At 40.4% G+C, this 25,618-nt stretch overlaps 1 protein-coding gene across 1 annotated transcript; it reads right to left on the reverse strand.

The window, feature by feature from the left end:
• Positions 1 to 17,787: 17,787 nt before the first annotated feature.
• On the reverse strand, positions 17,788 to 22,235 carry hmgb1b (high mobility group box 1b). Its single transcript, XM_084063813.1, has 5 exons — positions 22,118 to 22,235; positions 19,722 to 19,877; positions 19,362 to 19,507; positions 19,094 to 19,268; positions 17,788 to 18,354 (listed from the first exon to the last, which is right to left on the reverse strand). Exons 2-5 carry the CDS (start codon positions 19,866 to 19,868, stop codon positions 18,229 to 18,231), a joined length of 594 nt encoding a protein of 197 aa, XP_083919939.1. The 5' UTR covers positions 19,869 to 19,877; positions 22,118 to 22,235; the 3' UTR covers positions 17,788 to 18,228.
• Between the last annotated feature and the right edge of the window lie 3,383 nt (positions 22,236 to 25,618).

A 25,618-nucleotide genomic window follows, 5' to 3' on the forward strand; every position in this document is an offset into this window, starting at 1 on the left:
GTTATAGCGCCACCATGAGGCTGATCAGAAACATTTCAAATGGCATTTCTTCCTCAGCCTAATGGGAATGTGTGTGCAAAATGTCAAGGAAATTGCAGGCTGTGTTCATGATTTGAGGCATTTTTTTCAAACCGGAGTACTCCTGCAAACTTTGGAAGCCAATTTTAGCCAATCAGGATGGAATATGAAAAATCTGAAAGACCCGTTTGGTTGAATTAGACAGGGTCAATTTTCAGAGAAGCATAACCCCGAAGGCATTTCGTGTTTATTTTTGGTATACAACATTTCTAGGGGTATTAAGGGGTGCTGAATCCAAATCTGCTGTATACCCAGCGCAAAAATGTCAATTAAGGCCTCAAAATTGAGAAATTCAACATGGCCGCCAGCGCCAGGACCTCTTTCCAAAAAAACAGGTGCTAAACCCACATTCTTTATTCTACTGACATGAAACTTTGCACAGAACATCTGCACTTATGGGGGAAGAAAGTAGGAATATAGCTGGGGTGCAACCATGAGAGTAACAGGGTGTTTTTGACTGTCTAACTGTAATCTTTGTATAGGCGAGGATACAAAAATGACATTTCTTCAGTGTTTGCAGGAATACTACAGCAATTTGGTAATAACTGTACAGTGTTGGACACCAACATTGGAATCCCCCAAGTCTTAGCTTTCTTCAGGTACCAAGTTTATGCCAGTAGCCCTTATAAGTCTGGATATATAAGCATTTTAGTGTAAGCATGCTGTTTTAGGAGAATTTTCAAAAGATAAATGGTGGGGCTTATAGTAGGGTCCGAAAGTGAGGTTCTGTGACCATCCTTTGGCAAGTACGTTTTGACGATTGATTTGACCTCTATGGACCCTTTAGAAAAGATTTAGCCCCCAGGTCCCTCCCAAAAATCCCGGCATTTTTTGCTAGACAGCCAAATTCAAAATGGCGCCCGGCGCCATCTCTAAAAATTAACTTTTGATCTGAATGACCTAGAATCATGTATGAAGGCACTTTTCCATACAAGTCAACCATGAGGATTCCAATTCTGACACAATTTTAATTGTAAGACCTCGTTTTGACTCCGAAATTCAAGATGGCCGACATCCAGTAGAGTAAAAACTTATACCCAGGGGGCAAAGGGGGGTATGCTGCATTTGCCCTGCCATAAAAGGTTGGCCACAAGAAATAATATCTATGACCCAGTAGGATCACAACCTATATGGACAACCCGGTCACCTTGCTGCTGGAAATCCAATATGGCCGCCTCAATATTATCAGAAAATAGCTTTGGCAATAACTTTTGAACCAGATGGGCTAGAAATAAAAACTTGGTGTCTATTTCATGGTTTCAGAGCATGAGAAACTCAATGGAATACTTATCTTTATGATTGGGTGTGTCTGGACCTTTCATTTGCATATTTCCAAGATGGACGCCACGCGAAAATGAGTTTTACTATGACTTTTACAGTGACAGCTGACTGTTATGGCAAAAAGTCTGCTTTTTAAGCAATATGAACATATTTGGTCAGTTTGAGCTTTAATTTATATGTTGTCAATATGGCTGCAGTCATAAATAATGTATGGTATTACATTTTCCCTCAGATTTATTGATTTATAGATCTATAGTTGTGGGGATGATTGCAGAGAAAAATCGGAGAAAAAGCCCACAATGTATCTTATGTATCATTTTAATAAACTAAATACAATATAAACAGACACATGCACACTCCAAGACTTGCCAAAAACTTCAACTTTAGGGCTATACAAATTAACATAGTGGTATGCATTCAAGTAACATAACAAAAGATAGACTACTTAGTGACAAATAGAGTAAAGGCGGAGTTGAGGTTGCCTACAAAAGGTTCATTTTGACCTCTATGGTGCTGTCTTGCCTGCTTCTAAAGCCAATGATACTATGGTACAATGCTATTCACTGTCACTGTTGTCATGTGTTGCACTGATCCTGCTGCATCGTGTCTCCAGTCCCTGGCAACGGCATCCTAAGTAGCATGGAATTGCCTTCTTTGCACGGGAACAGTTTTTCTGGCAGCCTTTGATACAGCTGCATGATATTGCCTTGTTCATTGACACAGGCCAGGCTGGCTCGGTAGATGCAAGGGGGACTGCATTGCTAGCACTGAGAGACCATCCATACTCTGTGAAAGAAGGAATATCCGGCTTGGCGATATGTGCACATTTATCTATTATGGTTGCTAGAACAGCTCTTCTCAGGTGCTGGTCAAAGGCATTCTCTGTCGGGGGCAGCAGCTTTAAGAGGGTTGATCTATTATTGAGGAACTTGTACACTCTAAGCTTACTCAGGTCAAAATCCTCCTGGTGGTCCGCTTTGGATGTATATACAGCAATTGTGAGGTCTCGTGCCTGATTGATGGACGTCATCTGAGAGGGAATCATAAGAGTTTTCACCAAACTCCTCAAGTGCAGAGATCCAGACGCATGATGGCCTTGAACCATGCCTTCTTCCCAGTGAAGAAGGGATAGCTGGTGCTACAGTATCTCTGCCACTTAAACTATGGATAAAGGGCAGGGCACGACACTGTGCGAGCCCCAGTGCTGATACCATTTGATGGATAGGAAGGTATGAATTTTGCTCTGTTCTCACCCACAGCTCTGGAAGGCATCTGAGATGGGTTGCTGCATAGTAAAGGCACATGATGATGATGTCTGTGTCATTGGCATGGATGACAACTCTGTCAACTTTGTCATTCTGGACACTGTACAGGGTGTGGAGTATTATTCTTGTATCAGCCTCCTGTTGTGTGGATTCTAGTGCAGGGACATCTTCAATAGACCCCTCCTTGATCACCACACTCCTTGTCTCTTCTTTAAACCCCCCACCCAGGTAAAGATGTGTTGGACCAAGGGCCGACTTAAGTTTCACATTTTCACACCATTCGTCACAGAGGAAACTCAATAGGTTTGCCTTGTTAGCTGACACAGCAAAAAACTCCTGAGGATCTGGAGCTGTGTAATGCATACTGACTTCATATTCTTTGGTAGGTTTTGGTCAAGCATACAGTATCTGTGTTCTTGCTCAGCTGTCTTAAGACTAGGTCCACTGTACCGGTCAAAACAGAAGTGAATGATCTCTGTGCCAGCAGGCACATCATTCAACAGCAGACTTTGGTATCGTTCAGCGATTGTTCCAAATGCTTCACCTTTCAGGAACGACCAATGGCGCATGGCATACATGGCATCAATAACTACTGCTGTTTTTATGTCTTCTGTAGGCAGGTCAGGGATGCATGCAACTTTGGTCTCCTCTTTCAGGACCTTAACAAGGCTTGCCTTGGTACCTGTTCTCATCCTGCCATCTTCCTGGAAGAGGGAAGGGGGGAAGTCACTGCACTCGTGGTTGCCTATAAAGTCAACAAGGTTGAGTTCTCCACCACTGGCTATGATTTGGGTCATGCGCAGGAGGGCAGTAATTTCATTGCTCTTGCAGGTGCTGAGGTTTTCCCCTTAGATTTTGTGTTTTGAGTGTAGAAAGTGTTAAGCTTCATTATGCTTGTCTTCTTCTGTTCACTGGACAGTGACTCACACAGTGCCTTCAGACCCAGTTCTTTCACACTCATCAAGTCGTCCTTGACTGTGGAATCAGCACACTGTCCTGTAGATATGTTGATCATGGATGATGTGCTCACTGTAAATGGGCTAGTCTCCACTGCTGCCTTGACTACCATCTCTGCATCCCGGATTACACGACTGACATATAAATTAAAGCTCAAACTGACCAAATGTGTTCATATTACTTAAAAAGCAGACTTTTTGCCATAACAGTCAGCTGTCACTGTAAAAGTCATAGTAAAACTCATTTTCGCGTGGCGTCCATCTTGGAAATATGCAAATGAAAGGTCCAGACACACCCAATCATAAAGATAAGTATTCCATTGAGTTTCTCATGCTCTGAAACCATGAAATAGACACCAAGTTTTTATTTCTAGCCCATCTGGTTCAAAAGTTATTGCCAAAGCTATTTTCTGATAATATTGAGGCGCCCATATTGGATTTCCAGCAGCAAGGTGACCGGGTTGTCCATATAGGTTGTGATCCTACTGGGTCATAGATATTATTTCTTGTGGCCAACCTTTTATGGCAGGGCAAATGCAGCATACCCCCCTTTGCCCCCTGGGTATAAGTTTATAATCTACTGGATGTCGGCCATCTTGAATTTCGGAGTCAAAACGAGGTCTTACAATTAAAATTGTGTCAGAATTGGAATCCTCATGATCCTCATCAAAACGTACTTGCCAAAGGATGGTCACAGAACCTCACTTTCGGACCCTACTATAAGCCCCACCATTTATCTTTTGAAAATTCTCCTAAAACAGCATGCTTACACTAAAATGCTTATATATCCAGACTTATAAGGGCTACTGGCATAAACTTGGTACCTGAAGAAAGCTAAGACTTGGGGGATTCCAATGTTGGTGTCCAACACTGTACAGTTATTACCAAATTGCTGTAGTATTCCTGCAAACACTGAAGAAATGTCATTTTTGTATCCTCGCCTATACAAAGATTACAGTTAGACAGTCAAAAACACCCTGTTACTCTCATGGTTGCACCCCAGCTATATTCCTACTTTCTTCCCCCATAAGTGCAGATGTTCTGTGCAAAGTTTCATGTCAGTAGAATAAAGAATGTGGGTTTAGCACCTGTTTTTTTGGAAAGAGGTCCTGGCGCTGGCGGCCATGTTGAATTTCTCAATTTTGAGGCCTTAATTGACATTTTTGCGCTGGGTATACAGCAGATTTGGATTCAGCACCCCTTAATACCCCTAGAAATGTTGTATACCAAAAATAAACACGAAATGCCTTCAGCATTTTATACAAGCACATTTTCTGAAATTCTGCCTAGTCTAAATGACTATAAAGATACGGTGTACCGATTTGCGTGATTTCTGGACAAAATCTGTAAGAGTACTGTCCATTTCTTTGTGTGCACAAATTGGCCTCCTGGTGGCGCTATAAAAGGCCCATGTAAAAAATTGGGGGCAGAGGTTCTGCTTTGGCATCCATGGAGTGTGTGTGCGCAGTTTCGCTGCGATCAAGCCAACGGTGCCAGAGATTAGCTGTACACAGACAGAATGACGGACACACGGACGGACGGACGGACGGACGGGGGGTAAAACATATCTCTCGCCATGCCTTTCGGCCTGGCGGAGACAAATATGTAAATCACTAATGACATAGACCATTAAGAAGTCCCAAGAAGTGTGTGTGTGTGTGTGTGTGTGTGTGTGTGTGTGTGTGTGTGTGTGTGTGTGTGTGTGTGTGTGTGTGTGTGTGTGTGTGTGTGTGTGTGTGTGTGTGTGTGTGTGTGTGTGTGTGTGTGTGTGTGTGTGTGTGCGTGTGCCTGTGTGTGCGCATGTGTGTGTTCGCGTGTGTGTGCATGGGTGTGTTTTTTAGAACTCACGTTGCCAATCCTTCTGGCAGTGATACTATGAAAATGGCCATCTGCCACTTGCTTTTCTGTGTCCAGCCTGACGGGACCTGAGCCCAGGTCATATGAAACCACTGCTTTTCCATCCAGTATTTCTATTGCAAAGAATTCCTGGCTAAATACCCCTCCTGGATTGTAGAGGAGCAGGCAATTTTGTTGCAATGTTGCAAGTTCCAGAGAGATTATGTTGCTTCTAGGATCCAGTGGGGGGAACTCCATAAAAGACAACTCCTCAAAACCATAACTGTGCTCCTCACAGTGGATGCCGCTAAGTCCTAAAGATGAACCAAGCAGTATGATGCGTTAAATGAGATGTTTAAAGGTGACTTAAAGGTGACTTGTGACGTATACAAACGTTTTAACTAAAAGATAATTCCTGCTTTGTATGCGTGGTTCTGATTCATTTCTGACCTCAAAGTCGGTGCGCATTAAAGGTAGGGTAAGTGATTTTCTTTGGTTAAAATACGTGTTAAATAGCTCTATATTCTGATAGTACTCATTGCTATAGAGTGTTTGTTCAGTAAAAGGAGTCTCCTCGTCTCTCCAGCTCTTTATAAAACAGAAAATGCATTTTTGTTTCAGTTTCAGTTTCATTTCCAATTCTATCCAATCAGGATAGAGAACTCAATCAGGATATAGATTAAACAAGTGAAATTGGAAGTGATGACACTAAGAAATGAGCAGACAAAATTGGAACTGGAACACTTGGAAAGCTTAAAAATGGGTACTTTCTCCTGATTGGCTGAGATTTTGACACCTACCGGAAAATGTATTTTCTGTTTATTAAAGAGCTGGAGAGACGGGGAGACTCCTGTTACTGAACAAACACTCTATAGCAATGATTACTATCAGAATATAGTGCTTTAATCTTTTAACAAAATACTTTTTGCTTTAACCAAAAAATATCACTTACTTTAAGTGGCATGCATATCTGGTTCTCTACCAGACAAACACAAGCACAATTTAACTGCCGCTTAATTTGAGGTAACATAATGTACCTGAAGGAATATTATCATATTTTATCAATTATCAATACAGTATAATTCTGTCCACCATATTAACCAAACAGGAATTACCATTAACTTGATCAAAATGATAAATCAAAGAGAGTAATTCTTACCAAAAGGACAATGGCAAGAGAATCCCGTTAAAGAGTTAATGCATCTTCCATGGACACAGGGGGATGATGTACAGTGGTTCATCAACTGCTCACACATTTTCCCTAAAAAATAATAAGGTATAGAGTTCAGAATGATGATTCCGCTTATGTTTTAATACACAATAGAATTGTTGATCTTGTCAAGGTCTACCTTTATATCCAGGACCACAATGACACTGAAAACCCTCTGGCACGTGTACACAAGTTCCTCCATTTTCGCATTTGACCTGCAGGCATTCATCTACATCAGCAGAGCAGGAAGGACCAGAGAAGTCCCCCTGGCATTGGCAAAAGAATCCTCCAGGATTATTGACACATCTGCCTTTATTTTCACATGGATTCCCTTCACATTCATCGATGTCTGCTTCACACAGTCTTCCAGTAAAACCAGCAGAACAGGAGCAATTAAAGATCTCCACCTGTGGTGACACAAAGATGACCGCAAAGCTTTCCAGAACAGCAACTTGCTGGCCGATGTGAATGTTTTTATTGCACGTTGCCCCATTTTGACAAGGACTGACGAAACATGGGTCGCTGGTGATTCGAGATATTGTCACATTGCTTTGAATCTCAAGTGATTTCTTGTGGACTGCAGAGATATCAGTAGCAACCTCTTTACTGAGATATTGTCCGTTGTATCTTTTGACAGCAGCCAACAAAAGTATTTCAGTGCCAGTAACCTTCATTCCAAATACATGAGTTTTAGAGGCCTGTAGGTTAAAAAGACTATCCAGAGCTTTTGTGAACCGCAAATACTTGTGAGATAAGAAGTCTTCCACTGAGGAGGAAGACACATAGAAGAGTATACAGCTGTCCATAGTAGCATTGGTGAAGCCTTTGTAGTTTACATGGACACTGTTGTTAACTGGGAAGTGAAGCTGGTCTGTTGCTTCAATTGTGATGTTGTATTTAGCTTCTCCTTGAAAAGGAAATGACCACAACTCACATGTGCTGTAGGGAATCGTGAACATATTCAAATTCCCACTTTTGATGCTGCAGTTAAATGTGTCAGACTCATCCTGATCTTCGGGATGGACATTACCTAGCATGCCTCCTTGAAAAGAATTGCCATAATATTTCACCTCAATGTAGATGTTTCTCTGAACTGGAGGGTTATCATTTTCATCCAGAACACTTATGTGGAACGTTGTTGTGGAAGACAATGGAGGGATCCCTGCATCCCTAACAGCAATGAGGACTTCATATAAAGTTTTTTTTTCCCGATCAAGTGCCCGTGTTGTAAACAAAACCCCGTCCGACGTCAATGAAAAAGTATTCTCCAGTGTAGGCATCACAAGCCAGTAAGTGAAAGGTCCCTGGTTTGGAGGCAAATCAGAATCAGATGCATTTAATTTGGCCACAATGGTGCCTTGGGGCTGATTTTCCTTTACATTAGCCTCAGTCAGCATCAATCTGGGGGCATTGTCATTAATATCCCCAATCGTCACAACTACATTAGTGGTCCCAGTGGCAGGTGGAGAGCCATTATCTGTGGCTGTAATGGTCAGATTGTAAAGAGGGCACAGCTCTCTGTCTAGTGGAGAGTTTACTGAAATAGTACCAGTTAATGGATCAATAGCAAAAGAGGAGTTACTGTTTCCACTCGCTATACTAAAGGTAAACTGATTCCAGTCCATGATAGTGTCCTGGTCCAAAGCATTCACTGTTATTACAGATGCACCCACCATACTGTCTTCACTAAAATGTGTTAAATAGAGAACAGAGGTGAACTTGGGGGAATCATTTGTCTCTATAACGCTGATCTGGACAGAGGCTTCATCTACATTCTTACCTGTGATAACACCCCAGTTTTTCACCAGAGTCTTTAAAACTGTATGACTGTTGCCTTTATTTCTCAAACTACTAGTTGTGTATATTTCTCCAGAATGTCCATCAATTTCATAGCCTATATTTTTGTTTGGGCCAAATAGTAAGTAAAACACTTGTCCCTCTTTGCCGTAGTCAAAATCTGTAGCTGTTACTTTTCCAATTCTAGTGCCAATAGGCACATTTGCGAATACCGAAAAACGATATTCTTTTGACTTGAAAGTAGGGATGAACTCGTTGACCCCCAAGATTTGGATAATTACATGTGCCACAGTAAATATAGGTTGAATTCCCATGTTGGATGCTTTGATTGTTATATCAAAGGTCTTCTCTTGTTCAAAATCAAAAATATCCATAGTGGTGATTGTGCCATTTATTGGGTCAATTGCAAACTTTGCAACGTAACCTGCCACTAAAGAGTAGGTTATATGTGCGTTTGCACCCGAATCTGCATCGGTGGCCTTCTCTTGGAGGACAGTTGTTCCAATTCCAGAGTTTTCTGGCACTGAAGCGATGTACTCCAAAGCTGAAAACATTGGTAGATTGTCATTCACATCCATAACATTCACCGTAATATTTAACATCCCTGTTTTAGATAGCCAACCAGCATCCATAGCACTGACTTGAAGATGATATATGTCTTCTTTTTCAAAGTCAAGTTCTCCTATCAGTGTGAGCAACCCAGAAGTTTCCCCTATGGAGAATGGTAAGTACTTATTTCCTGTTGGCATGGAATATGTTCTCAGCTCTCTGCTGGAACTGTTGCCCCCGCGACCCGACTCCGGATAAGCGGTTGAAGATGGATGGATGGAATATGTTAGGACACCATTGGCACCATAATCTTCATCTTCTGCTCGAATTCTTCCAATAACTGAACCTACTGGCAAGTCCTCCGATACAGAAAAAAGTACGTCCAGCTCTGTAAAGTGTGGGGAAAATTGATTTGTCTCAGTAATCTCAAAAGTAATGTTAGTCTGTGATGTCAGTGGGGGAAATCCCTGATCCTTTGCCATAACTATTAATGTTAAAAATCCATTGAGTCTTTGACTCAAGCTTTGATTCAATATTAGTTTTCCATTGTCAGCCTGGATCCAAAAGAAATCAGAAGCATTTCCTCCATTCAAAACATACTCAACATCAGCAGTGCTTTGATTAAAATCCCAATCGACTGCTGAAAACTGGACCACCTCACTTCCTAAATCCATGTCAAAGGGGATGGCCAATAGAGTCTGAAAGGGCAAAAATGTTGGTGGGTTGTAATTAAATGGTACTAATTTCACAGTGACAGTCGTGTTGTCATACAGGGGATTCCTGCCACAGTCAAATGCAAAAACTGCAAAGCTAAAAGTTTCAGAGTTCGAATTATGCAAAGTCATTGGCTGCTTGGTATAGATATCACCAGAGGAGGTATTCACCCAAAATGCATCATGTTGGGGTTCAATAACATATAGAATTTGACTGTTTGGTCCCATGTCTGCATCTGTAGCTAGAACTTGCATAACAAAGACATCTTGCGCTTGGCTTTCAGCGAAGTCAGTGGTGTAGAAGTGATTGAAAAATATTGGTCCATTATCATTGATGTCAGTAATAACTATGGTGACATCTGTGCTAACGCTCCATGCCGAATCATTTGCATTTACTTTCACCACATAATGGTCCTGTGTCTCTCTATCCAGAGGTCTTATAACAGTTATATAACCACTGTAACTATCAATATTGAATGGTAGATTCTCAGTTTGGTCAATTATTGAATAGGCAATCTCAGCATTGGCATCAGCGTCATCATCATTTGAGATTATTTGTATGACAGTGTGTCCAATAGCTACATCTTCTGGTATCTCTGTGAAGAAAATGTGCAAAAAAATTGGTGCATGGTCATTTCTGTCTAAAACAACTACAATGACAGTTGCTCTGTCTATATGGAGAGGGTTATCTTGTTCTGTTGATTCAACTGTTAAATTGTATTCAGGTATATACTCTCTGTCTAAACTTATGGTAGTGCTCAATATGCCATTTTCAGAGTCAATAGTAAAAACACCATCAACATCTCCCTCTATAATGCTGTACTGCACCATACCATAACTTTCAAAATCTGCATCAATGGCAAGAACATCACAAAGCCACATTGGTGCAGAATTTTCAAACACTTCACACCTGTACTCTTTTTGAGTGAACTGAGGATAATTATCATTTATATCAGTGATGTTTATGTGAACTTCAGCAAACGATGAGAAAGGTGGGGCACCAGCATCTCTGGCTTCTATCAACAATAGAAAGTCCTTGTTGTTCTCATAATCCAGAGGATTCTCAATTGTTAGCTCGCCATTTGACTGATCCATGTGAAAAATGCCATCAAAGTCTCCAGAGATCATATAAAAAGAAACTGGTTCACTTCTGGTTGATTCTGCTGAAACCACTGCCACCAATGTTCCTACTGGCTCATCCTCAGAGAGTGAATATTTAAGAACATCCACATGTATCACCGGGAATTCTGAGGCATTTTGAAACCTGATGCTAATTGTCGTCATGTCAAATTTAGGATTTTCTCCACCATCTTCCACATGTACATTGATTGTAACATCTTCTGTCCCACTGAGACCAGTCGAAGTAAACAAAGTGCCACTTTGTGGATTTATGGAAAACATATCTGCAATGTGTCCATATAATGAAAACTGAAGTTCTGCATTCATGTCAGTATCTCCATCCGTGGCTCTGACGGCACAAACAACGGAGTCTGCAAAAGATACCAGAGTAAACAAATATTGTATCTGAGTCAAATGTGTATAGTGTCATTAACCTACAAATCTACAACAGTCAGAAGTGAATCCCCCCACCTGGAGCCACGTCTGTGGGCACATAGGCCACATAAGGGCTGTTTAGAAACTGAGGCCAATGGTCATTGACATCTCCAATGAGCACAGTAACAAGCACTGAGCTTGATAGAGGATGTGTAGGATGCTTATCACTGCCAAAGACTGTCAGTCTATAAAAGGCTACCGTCTCCCTGTCCAGAGTATCAGTTGTAAACAGCTCTCCAGATGATTCTTCAATGGAAAAGGGTGCATCGGTGTCCTCCATGTAATACCTTAGTACAATCAAATAGAACAATAACACTTTATTATCACACACATGCACACGCATACAGACATGCACATATAAGTATCCTCAGTGGCATTTTTCAGTGGCAGTGTTTTTCAATGTCTTCTTATATTTTAACTAATACTAGTACTGTACTAGATAGGTTAACTATCCTTCTTGTCCACTGTAATTTGCTCAATGTACTATAACACACATTGCTGGCACATAGAAGAGATTTGCAGAAACTGTTCTGTTCCGTTTACTGTAGGACATGATAGTACAGTACCTACCTAATTTCTCCACTTATGCCATCATCAATGTCAGATGCTGCTATCATAGCAAAAACAGTTCCTACAGGGCTGTCCTCTGATACTATAGTGTTATAGACATCCTCAGTAAATTCTGGTGTGTTATCATTCACATCATCCACTATGACATGTATCACTGCAGCTCCTGTTAGACGTGGCAATCCTTAAGATGAGAAAAAAAGATTGTGAAAAGGTTTTATGTTACACTAAACTACTTTTATTTTATTTTATCTGCAACAATCCCTTAATAGTAATTACCTGAATCAACAGCATTAATATGTATGATGTACAATGATTCCTTCTCCCTGTCAAGGTTGTGTACAATTTGAAATGTGCCATTGGGAGAGATGGAGAAAAAACCCAAGTCATTTCCTTTGTGAATGGAATAGGTTAGCTGAGCATTGACATCTGAATCTTCATCCACCGCTGAAATCTTATATATAAGAAGAAAAACACAAAACACACACAAAGAAAATAATGGAGGCTTTAAGTACAAGTATTTCACTACCTGCAACGTTGCCACTGCTGTAGTTTAAGTGCATATGACAAATAGATACCATCAAATATATTATACAATATTAATAATAAAATATAATTGTACCAAATGTAGTTAGTTCTGTAGTTAGCCTGTAATACCTGATGTGTCAGCTGAGAGAGGTCATCTTCATTCTCTCGTACATGCATTACCAGCATTGCCGGGGAAAAGAGAGGCGTGAAGTCATTCACATCCAAGACAGTGACACTGACAACAGCAGTGGTAGATCTGGGTATGTTGCCCTGATCTACAGCCACTATAATTAATGTGTAGTTAGCATTCTTCTCCCTATCCAGTTTATCCATGACTCTGACCTCACCTTGGACAGCATCCACCACAAACGGAGTCATCAAAGTCAACTCGTACCGCAGCTGTCCATTAGGCCCAATGTCTAAATCATGTGCTTCAGCCTGAAATATACTAGCTCCTCTGGGAACATCCTCTCGTACTGTCAGGTTGTAGACACCCTGAGAAAATTCAGGGTCATGATCATTTGTATCGTCAACATATACTGTGAGATTCATAGAGGATGTCATCTGGGGTGATCCGTTATCCATGGCAGCTACGGTGATGGTCAGCATATCAATCCTTTCCCTGTCTAATGGCCCCCGAAGATATAGATTTCCACTGCTGTTATCTATACTAAATCCACCACCTGATATGTCCTTTAAATAATATAAAACTTCTCCATTGGAACCAAGGTCTGCATCCTCAGCATGTACAGTCATTACGACTGAATTGATAAAAGTGTCCTCCGGTATAGTGATACTCCTGGCTGACACAAAGGATGGAGCATTGTCGTTGACATCAACAACGAAAATCATTACACGTGCTGTGCTTGTGAGCTGCGTAGAATTTGGCTGGGCACAGTCATTGGCTGTAATAGTCAGATTGTATGAAGATCTTCTCTCTCTGTCTAACTCTGTACTCAGGCATAAAACACCAATAGGGTTCATGAAGAACTTGTTCTCCTCATCTCCACTGATCACTCTCAGGTCCAAGTCACCATTTTCACCTAACAGAAAGGAAGAGAAAATGCTTGTCTTGTACTATGATACAAGTAAGTAAGAAAGGACTATGAGACATAATATATGTGTGTGTGTGTGTGTGTGTGTGTGTGTGTGTGTGTGTGTGTGTGTGTGTGTGTGTGTGTGTGTGTGTGTGTGTGTGTGTGTGTGTGTGTGTGTGTGTGTGTGTGTGTGTGCGTGCGTGTGCGCGTGCGCGTGCGCGTGCGTGTGTGTGTGTGTGTGTGTGTGTGAAATAACTTCTACAGTGCTTTATTTTCAACCCACTTTGAACAGAATATGCAATGAAAAAGTTCACATTTGTTATATTTTCAAATAGCCTATAGGGTTAAAGTGGTTAAACAGATTTTGATACTATATTAACACATTTTTCTGGGGACCCCCTGGGACCCCCTCAAGGACCCCTGGGGGTCATTGAAATGTGACACCGAAATATAAATAACGGAACTGTGAATTTTGTGAACCGCATATAGATATATAATATATAATTATTATTTGTATTTTATTTGTTATTTTCTTTATCCCCCCTATGTTATCACATGCCAATTCTCTGTATTCAAATACTGTAGGAAGAGTTGAATACTGTAGGTGTTTCACTTACCGTCATCTTTATCTGACACATTAAGGGAGAGGAAACAAGTGTCAGTAACTGTGTCTTCCAGTAGTGACACAGAATAGGTATCCTGTCTGAAAACAGGTGGATTGTCATTCATGTCCAACACATTGAAGTAAACTCTGACACTTGATACCGCCAAATCCCCCAGCTGCACCACCACTGTGAGAATGTAGAATCTTTGTGCTTCAAAATCCAGAGTGCGGGATAATAGGAACTCCCCAGAGTGTGGACTGAGTAAGAACAGGTTTTCTCCATCATCCTCCTGCACCCAGTATGTGATAGTCGTGAGACCCTCGTACATGGCTTCCACCTTTCCCACGACTGTTCCTGTTCCATATTCAGAGGAAAATTCATTATTTCTGTTGCAATTCATAAATTTGTAAGTTATGTCGTGTTTAAAGTCAAATTAAACAACACAATGCAAAAGAGTATTCAACAACGTGTTTTTTTAATTTAATGCTTTACTATTCTTAATAACAGAGTTGTGAATAATATTTCCATAACATGATAAAGGTAATAATCATAATGAATCATATATTATTGTTGTCTAAGAATCTTGAATTAATTATTATTGAGATGGTAATCTAAGCCCTAATTTGCAGGAAGGTCTTTGTACATGACGTGAGGTGACGTGACTGTGGCTTACCTGGAACTGTGTCTTCTTTAACTTCAAATGAATAGACTGTTTCGGTGAAAGACAGCTGGGTGAGTTGTCTCTTATGAGGACGCACACTAGCTGTGCCGTAATCCACGGATTCACTAGATGTAGCATACCAAGGGGAAAGTGCATTCCCCTGGATGGTATCAGGAAACTGTTTGTTGTTGCTTGCATTTACGATATTTGTAGATCCAGATCCCATAGAATGTATAGTGTTTAGCACCTGTTGAATTACACCAAACATACATTTATGTTATATGTAGAAGAAAAAATAAAAGCATTACAAGAAATAATAATAATAAATGTTAAATAATAACAGAACAATGTGTGTCTATATATATATGTATATGTATATATATATATATATATATATATATATATATATATATATATATATATATATATATATATATATATATATATATATATATATATATATATATATATATATATATATATATATATATATATATATATATATATATATATATATATATGTACACACACACACACACACACACACACACACACACACACACACACACACACACACACACACACACACACACACACACACACACACACACACAAATATCTGATTGTACTGATTGAAGGATATTGTCAGTGTTTATTCACATTTAGTCCCATATGACGAACTTCAGGATTGTCAAAACTTAGGAAAAACTAGGAAACACTAATAAGAAACCATACCATGAAGTTACAGGGATGTAAAAATAAACATTCAGTTGGAACAACATAGAAGTATATTTTCATGTATTTCTTCACTATTTTATAGTGTTGATTTGTATTTTTATACTGTATTTGTGCACTTTATCTTGTTTTGACAATGGATTACATCTGGAATCAAAGTGAAAAAGTATTAACTGTATCCTTTATAAGAACACATTCTGGTAAACTTGTGTAGCCTACTTAAATAAGCAGAATACAAACATAAGCATAAAGAGTGTGCAGTTCAGGCAACAACTGTAAGTGTTTTGTCTCACTTGTCAATCTCAATCTCTGAGATTCTATGCTTAAAATACATGCCAAGGTACTGCCACAGGAATGATTGGCAAACACAAAGATAGATTTTGTTCCATAAAATCCCATATACCCAAATTGCTCCTGAACACACACTTAAACATACACATCAACTTACCAGAAGATGAAATAGTAGTGCTCTGTATTTTTGCCATTGTCCAAAAATGTCCATTATCATGTTGATTTAGTAGATGCACTTTCTAATTGGTCATATTTAAACATTCATATTTATATATTCACATTTGAGAACGAAATCCTCTGCATAATATACTAAAACAAGACAATAAAGCGAAATCCTGGGGACACCATATAGTACCAGTAGCAGTATCCATGCAAGGGAAAACTATAAAAGCTGTATCCATAGCAATTACTCAATGCCCTTGCCTGTAATCCTGAGTGGCACGCCCCTTTGACATCACTCGACACAGATCCTGTGTCACAAAACGTTCCTTCAGTGGCCCTAAATGAAGCAGTTGACTTGAAGAACAACCATTTGTCACCGTTCTAGACTCATTCATCTCCCTTACCATCAAACTGGCCACACCATTTTGCGGTTAAGAATATAAATCAGCATAAATTGCAAGTATCTGCTATCAAAATGAAATGAATGATGTTGGTTGAAAAAAGCAAATCATAACAATTTGATTTTTCCCTCCCTGGATTTTGCAACTTCAGCAAATGGGTATCCTAACATATAAAATGAAACATTTTTGTAAAGTAAGATAGCCATGGGTGATCTTTTCTTGCTGCATGTGAGCGAGGAGGTTCATTCAGAGCCTGCAAGGCATTCATTCGGTGGGTCAAAGGAGAGAGGATAGAACAAAGAAAACAACTGCCACACTGAAACTGCTCTGTGCAATGATCAACATATTTAGTGCTCGAACAAAACTGAGAGGTTTTAATAAGCCTGTGGTGTAGTTATCTTCTTGGAGCAAACTGAGCAACATAATTTTAATTGCTTTTTATAATAAACAATGAAAAACAGTAATTATAAACACATGCAAAGATGGAAACCATCATTATTGAGTACCCCTTTTTGTCTTAAATGTTCATGAAGTTTGAGTTCATGAGAATACACACAAGTATATTTATGAGCTGAAAAGCTTGAAGTAATTGCTCAGTCATATTTGCAAACACCTTTAGAAGTGAGTCATGTCTTTGTACAGCAAAGGGCAACGCTACTGGAGGGAAAAACTGATCAATGAATAGCCTATGTGAACACTCTTTGTGATTGTGAGGCCACTCTGAGAGAATATTCAGTTACAGGGAGAAGAAACTCTATCCCATCAGTAGCTAAATAAAAGCACTCTACTCAGCAGAAGGCTTAGTAGACAAAAATGCTTCTCTCAACACTTTGGCAACATTTAATTGTTTCTTTGGTAAATGTCAGTAAGCTCCACCATAGCTTAATCACTGAACCAATGCATAAATACATTTAAAATACTTTGTGATAAATGAAGTGTCTTCTAAAAGTCATCTTCAATTATGGCGCCACCTTCTGGATTTTGATTGATCAAGCACCAATAAACAAATTAGCACTGTCAGTCTGTCTAACCGGTCTAAACAGCCCTCATTGTGGCAATGTAGTTCTTCTTACAGTAAGTTACGCAGCATAAAATAGACGGCCACGAGGAGATTAAACTATTAATGAAGCACAAATTGGGGTGTGAAAAACCTGCATTTATTACCTACAGGTAGACTGCTCCCAGCACAATTGCATTGTCGATTACTATAGTTCTTTGTAAGTGTATTTCACCATTATCCCTAATCTAAGTACAACCTATTTTTGTGCTCTAAATATTTCTGATTAATAACACAAAATAAAGTGTACCATCTGTAAAATAGTTAATTGCCAGTGTGCGTAACTGCTGTCCACATTTCTGAAAGCAATTATATACATACATCATTATACACATAGCTAGAGAGCAGAGGGCTCCAATTGAAAATAAAGTGGAAAAATATAAGTATCCACTGTGGCTGACCACACTTCAAAATGTAAATTACCCAGCTCTCTATTACATCAAGGATTATATACTTTTCTATTCAAATGATGCAAACAATGGATTCAGAAAACTCAAACTTCAGTTTCTTTAAAAAAAGAAAAAAAAAAGAACTTTTATTGAACAGCTGCATCTGATATTAGAGTGGTATTCAAAGAACAATAAGAATACATTGACAACACATGAAAAAATATTCTTTAAAACAAAGAAAAATACACTACCAACTCAGAATTCTCATGTTCGAGTTGTACACCCTAAAGTCTAGTTACTTCCATACTGATATTATAATCCTCCTAAATAGTTTAAGAGTATGGCAGGAATACAGAACTACCACTAGAAAAAAATCTTAACTTAAGATATGTAGTGTTAACTTTACAAAAAAGGAGGGTAACACTGTACATCTTAAAAACATTAAATATACACATGTTCTTGCTCAATCTGACTTTTGTTTCATGAAAACTGTTGAACTGGATATAATAGGGTTATATGGCATCAACAAGAAACCAGGCCATGGCACCTCCACAATCTACTCATCATCCTCTTCGTCATCATCATCTTCCTCCTCGTCCTCTTCATCATCGTCCTCTTCCTCTGCAGCAGCAGCAGCAGCAACTGGTGGAGCAGTACCCTTTGTACGGTAGGCTATGATTTCCTGATGAAGGTGAGAAATTTTTATTAATTTGTAGAGGCTGGTTGGGCTGTGAAATATGGCAACCCTAGGCATTCATCAAACTGGCCGTGAGTACATTAGTATTAATCATATCTATAAAAAACCTTAAAGGGATATTTCACTTTCAAAAAAACTTTTGGTCGTTTTATCGTCTACTCAGGCTTTTGTGAGCCCCCCAGACCGTTTAAGTTGCTTGATTCAGTATTTAGATATTTTATAATCATTTTATCAGACACGCCCCCTTCCTATACAAACCCATTATAACTTCAAACTCCATTTTTAACCTGTTAGATTCATCAAAAACACCCGTCCTTGGTTCTGGATCTCCTTGGATCCCTCCTAATGCGTGAGGGGGCCGTGTTTTTTCGATAACTCTTTTCATTTATTTTTAATGGAAAATGAAAAAAATGAATTACATAAAAAAATATAAATGAAAAAGTAATCGAAGAAACACGGCCCCCTCACGCATTAGGAGGGCAGGGTGAGTCACCAGAACCAAGGACGGGTGTTTTTGATGAATCTAACATGTTAAAAATAGAGTTTGAAGTTATAATGGGTTTGTATAGGAAGGGGTCTGATAAAATGATTATCAAATATCTAAATCCTGAATCAAGCAACTTAAAAACGGTCTGGGGGGCTCACAAAAGCCTGAGTAGACGATAAAATGACCAAAAGTTTTTTTGAAAGTGAAATATCCCTTTAAATATTACCCTCCATCTACCTTATCATATTTCTCCTTCAACTTAGCAGCGTTTTTCTCATAAGGCTTCTTTTCTTCAGCAGCCGACCTGTTCCACATCTCCCCCAACTTCTTTGCCGTGTCTCCAATGGACAGCCCAGGGGTCTCACCCTTTACCTTGGAACGGAAGTCGGCACAGAACAAGAAGAACGCGGACCTGTAAAACAAACGGTATACTTTGCTCAAACTTTTGACCATTTTTCGGCAAGCAGTAAGATAACAATGAGGATGGTTTAATTTTGTCACATACGGTGGTCTCTTGGGGGCATTAGGGTCCTTGAAGCGCTTCTTCTTTTGGCCCTTGGGAGGATCGTAGTGCGTCATTTCCCTCTCATAGCGGACCTTGTCTAGTTTTGCCATGTCTTCAAACTTTCCTTTCTCTTTAGGTGACATTGTCTGGAAATTAAGAAGAAACAGAAAAAAATGGCACATGGGGATTACCACATTTCTTTGTGTGCACTGTGCACATGGGGTGATCACTGCCTGCCTCCTGTGAATCGTTTTATTATTATTTTTGTTTAATTTATTTTTATTTTGTTCTTTTATTTTTTATGTATTCTTTTTTTTTTTAAAGAATACATAAATAACATCTCAGTAAACATGAACTTACCCTCCATCGCTCAGAGCATTTCTTGGAGAACGCTGCAAAGTTGACACTTTCTTCAGGATGTTTCTTCTTGTGCTCCTCCCGGCATGTTTGCACAAAGTAGGCATAGGAGGACATTTTGCCCCTCGGTTTCCTTGGATCTTTCACCATCTTGATTTACTGCATGGAAGGGGGGAAAAAATAATGTTTGAGTGAAACATATCCAAGTCTATTACTCAACAGCAATGACTATGTCTAAATATCCCTCTGCCCAATTGTCTGGATCTGCTTTGTCAGTTCCATCTATTGTTTAGGCCAGTGGGAAGGAGCAGTTGGGAGGAGGAGGAGGAGGAGGAGGGGGCGAGGAGGAGGAGGGAGGGGGTTGACTGATGAGCTATTGTATGAAGAGACCGTCATGGTGCCTAAAATATTGTACTTGGCTCCAACAACAGCCATGGTTTGTTTCAGGTACAACATCTGTGCTGGACAGCGCCTAAAAGCTAGTTTAAGACATAATGCATTCACCACCGTCTTTCTGCATCCCATTAACATGCAACGTGACAGCATTGTGGATGCACAAGATTCACGTTAGCATTAGAGCTACAACCTACCATCTTTGCGGGCTAGCCGTCGTTAGCCATTATGCAGTGTTGCCATGTACGCTTTTTATAAGTGACTTTGGGCTTCTTTTTTTATGTAAAGTTGCTTGTAAATGTTGGTAGTTGCGTTTATTTTGGGGCTTGTTTCTTAAATCTAGCTGCTTATTTGGGCTCGTTTCCCAGTGTTTTTTAAAGTTGTTTAAACCAGTGGTTCTCAAACATTTTCATGATCGATGACCCCCAAATTAATATGCATTCGTCTACGACCCCCCCCCCCCCTGAAAATATTATATTTTGTGCCAGGGACGGTGACCCCCCCCCCCCCCCCCCATACAAGATTTGTATTCAATGTCTCAAAAATATTTCAAGATTATCACCCCCCCCCCTTTTTTGGGAAATAGCAGATCTACAAGCTAACAATGACAACGCGTTGTGAACTTGTAGATCGGCTGTTTTCAAATAGCCCTATGCCTAGTCGTTTCTTTTCTTGTTTTCAGAATACCTGGTTGCTTGTTTCTCTCGCGAAACCTGGCAACGCTGTCATTATGGCTTCTTGCTTTGTGTCTTCACTCGCGCTGCAGCTAGTCACGATTGCATTGAATAGCCCACTAGCAGCTAGCTGGCTAACGTTAGCGCGCCTGCACAGCACGTATTACAATAGGAGGGGGGGCGGGGTGAGGGACTAGATGGGAACACTGGTGTAGAACATTAAGCGGTCGTTGTTATGCTAAAATCATACTGGTTAACGTTCCACGGGCCATGAAAAGGGTTAAATTAAGATTAGTTTATTAATACCAAGTAGGGCGACCCCTTTGTCCAGTGTGTCGACTAACACAAATATTTTTTTCGGTTGGAAACACGTAGATTTTATTGTCAGACACGGTTAGTTGTTCGTCTTAGTTTTGGTAGAACAATTGCTTTACGCCTTGGGCAGTGTTGTTGCCAGGTTTTGTAAGAGAAATAAGAAACCAGGTCTATGAAAACAAGCTGAAAAGGAACGACTAGGCTACGGCTATTTGAAAATAGCAGATCTATGGCTATTTGAAAATAGCAGATCTACAAGCGTTGTGAGCTTGTCGATTAATTTTCAAAAAGGAAATCTTGATAAAAAAAAGTGAAACATGTTTTACATTTAACAACGCAAATCTGGTGCAGGGGTCACAAAATAAATTTAGATGGAGAGGTCCGTGGACAAATTGGGGGTCCTTGCCATGAAAATGTTAAAGAACCACTGGTTTAAAAAACATTAGGAAACAAGCCCAAATAAGCAACTACACTTTAGAAACAAGCCCACAAAAAAATACGCAAGTACCAATATTTTAAAGCAACTTCACAGAAAAACAAGCCCAAAGTAGCTTATAATAAGCGGACATGGCAACCCTGGCCTTGATTTGGAAAGATGCTGCAGTATCTGCATCATTTCATTCACCGTTACATTACTAATTATTGTGGACGTCGTGTTTTTATTTGCCATTAAACATTATCTGGCTAATTAAATGTACAGTGACACTTTATAATGCGCATTACGCAAGGATAAAACGTTCTAAAGTGGCGTTTTGGAAGTGATGCGCAGCACAGTCGTTAGCCTGAAGCTAACCCGCTAGCTGGCATCACAGGTATACGTGCTGTTTAACCTTAACATATTATAGCGCTTCATACCAATTTAACGACCCAAAAAAAAAACATGTTTCGCTCACAGTTCAAAAATGCACGCTACCAAAAATCACACGATATGCATTTCGACGGTGTATTTCATTCATACATTGTGTGCAGTATTGATTTAATTCGCTGTCAGAGATATATATGTGATGCTTAGCTTACCCCCAACCAGCTCAGTCTGAAACAATGGGATGAAAACCACCCTCAATGCGCGCTCTTTTGGCTGTGTGAAAAAAAGCTCGCGCTGTATGTTTTGGGCTCCGGGTATCAAGGATTCGTAGGTGACGTCACCACAAAGCGTCACCTAGCGGAAGTGCGCGCTTCAGACTCAAGTTATAATGGGACTTATCATGAGTCCCATTAGACACTCATCCATAGAGTTATGGACTCATCGTGGCCCATGGGACCCTCCTTGCACCAAACGCATTATTTGATAATTTCATAATATGGCTGACAGGAAATGGGATGAGAGAGATGGAGATGCACACACTGTCAGGCATTAGCAGCCTAGGTTTCCGGACCGCTACGCCGCATCATCATCATCATCATTATTACCACCGTATTATTATTATTATCAGCCGTGTTGTCAGAACTTGTCACACTAAAGCCCCTTTCTCCTTCACACGATGTAACAGCAAGCAGCCAAGCATGCTTTAACAGTACACTTTTAAGCAGATGTTTTAAGGATTTTTTATTTTTAGAAAAGCAGCAAAATTACTGCAATCTTTTTTTTCGTGGGTGTTCATTTTGTTCCTGCAGCAAGAAGAAGTTAAGAACGTAAGAACTTAAACCCCAGCATCCGTATTGTGTGGAAAGCTTTCGCTGAAAATAGCAGAAAACGGGGAACCTGGTTTGACATCGTCACGGACGACGTCACTGTTTTATCCTTGGTTATACTGGTATCTTTAGAGAGGAGACTCTGCGGTATCGTTACACGGAGGTATCTTATCGTGCACGTATTTGCGCTCCAAGTTCAGCATGTTTTGTGATTGGTTGTCTTGGCTGTGAAGACACGATGGCGTTGATGATGGCGCAAAAAAATTGCAAGACACACATACAGTAGAAGAAGAGGGTGTGGAAATACAATATACCGTTTTACAGAATCCTTCATTGAGGCGCATATTAAGAAATGTTTTGCATTTAGGGGATATTATCTATTTGTTTGTCTATAGCGTTGGTGGTGCACTCGTTGCAATAATAATCCAACGTGACCTTACTGAAGGGTCGCTGTTTACTGGAGCTGTCCACGATTTATGGTAAACCTGGCTGAGCCTGTATGCATGCAGCAGATGCAGCCAAAGTCTCTGTTATTATGATAGGCTATTGTCTCTGGTGAGAGCAAGGACACAATAATATCCTACAGCCATGTCAAGAACCCTGGACCAAAATGCCATACCACATTAACTAGTACAGCCCCTTTCGGAACCCTGTATACCATTTGTTCTCAAAGTGGTCCTTGAGGGAACCAAATGGACCCTATGGGTCTGTAACTCTGAGAGTGTACAAATGGAACCAAATGGACCCATGCCATGTGTCTGTGACTGAGAATGTACAAATGGAACCAAAGGGACCCTAACGGGTCCCTTTGGTTCCATTTGTACACTCTCAGAGTTAAAGGTAGGGTAAGTGATATTTTTTGGTATATATATATATATTTTTTGTTGAAAAGGTTAAAGTACTATATTCTGATAGTAATCATTGAGCGTTTGTTCGGTCACAACGGTCTCTCCAGCTCTTTAGTAAACAGAATATAGTACATTTTCAGGTAGGTAACAACATTTAAGCCAATTAGGAGAGAGCACTGTAAATGCATTTTCTGTTTAATAAAGAGCTGGAGAGACATGGGAGACTCATTTTACTGAACAAACACTTTATAGCAATGAGTAGCCTATACTACCATAGTCTGGGAGGGTTAGCGTCGGAGCTTGGACAGCAGGGGCGCGGCCACTGCGTTGTGATTCAAATCAACAGCCAATGAAGAAAAGGGGGCGGGATCCACATGCAGTGGGTGATGCATCTAAATAGGATCGACGGGAAGCAATTTCCCCTTGAGAAATTTCGGCCGCCATTGTTGTGTACTGCTGTTTGCCTCTCGTCGGACTTTTTAGACGAGTTGCACAGCTCTCAGACCGGTAAGAGGCGTGTCCGCTCAGATTCAGAGCGTGACGTACATCCCGCCCACAAATACCAGGGCTGTGGCCCAGAAGTTCCTCGCCATAGCTGGCGAAAACTTCTGGGAACTCAGATTAATACTACCAGAATATAGAGCTATTTAACACTTATTTTAACCAAAGAAAATCACATACCCTACCTTTAAATTAACATTGATTTTACGTTAAATTGGGGTCCAAGAGATTGAAATGCCATTAAATGGGGGCCTGTAGTCTAATGCATGTCAAACTGGGGGTCCTTGAAATTAAAATGGTTAAAAATCACTGCTAAAGCCTTAAAATATTCTTATGGGGGACCTTGGCATATCTTTTCAAATGAGGGTCCACGGGCTAATATGTGTCGATTTGGGGGTCCATGACATGAAGAAATTTAAGAACCACTGTATAGGCTATTGTCTCTGGTGAGAACAATATCCTACAGCCATGTCGAGAACCCTGGACCAAATTGCTACACCATATTAACGTAGGACTAGGTAGCCCCTTTCGGAACCCTGTACTTTCTTTGTATTTGGCTGACGGTATCATCCCAATAAAGAAAAACATCACATGGATGCAACTGGGACGTATCATCAGTGTTGTAGCCTGGGGTCATCGGGTGTTTCGGGTCTCGCAACATACAACATACACCCTCGCCCAGGTGACCCAGCCAGGGTTGATCAAGCCCCGACTTACGTCCCAGTAGCTACCCACAGTCAGTCCTATAGGGCAAGACAGGGCAGTCTGCTTCTCCGGAAGTACTCTGCCGGGAGTCGGGGAGGCTCTGGCACGTGGATGGACTAGGCTCTGTGGGTTGTCTCCTGGCCGGGCTCCTCCTTCGTCTCACCAGGTCCAGGACCTGATCAGGTGCACCGCCCCGATCCAAACATTTCCTTCTGGCGTGATGGTTCCTTGGGTCGATACCAGTAGATTGGGCCGTCTAATGGTATTAGCTCCACTTGCGGTTAGCTGGAATGGCCCTCCTAAAGGCCTCACCGTGGGTTTGTTGGGCTTCTTCCTCACGGAAGACACAACCCATGCTCCCGGGATGCCGTCTACATTCCGGCTGTCACCAGTCTCTCCTGTGGTCACCAAACTATTCCTGGTTGTCACATAGTCTATTCCTATGAGCCACTATAAATAGAATAACTAATAAAGAAAAACATCACATGGATGCAACTGGGACGTATCATCAGTGTTGTTTGTTGTAGCCAAATAGTATACAAAATAGGTATATAGGGCTCCGAGAGGGGCCGTATAGCTTAGTCTGATGTCAGTGGCAGACAGTGCATCTATTCTTTCACACCTTTAAAACTAATTTATTTTAGCGCGTTAGAAACTCAATTATTATAAACATCAAATGTAAGTGGGGAGCAGCCACACTAGTGCTATCGCTTAGTCTTGCATGTAAAACCCCCCTGCAGAGTGTTCACGTGACGGGGAACTGTTGTAGTAAGTTTCCATAACAACGTGTACCTATCATCTGACCATTATAATTTCTGCTTCTGCATGTGGT

The sequence above is a fragment of the Gymnoscopelus microlampas genome (assembly GCF_963454915.1).
Source record: "Gymnoscopelus microlampas genome assembly, chromosome: 8".
In the NCBI taxonomy this organism is placed as follows: domain Eukaryota; kingdom Metazoa; phylum Chordata; class Actinopteri; order Myctophiformes; family Myctophidae; genus Gymnoscopelus; species Gymnoscopelus microlampas.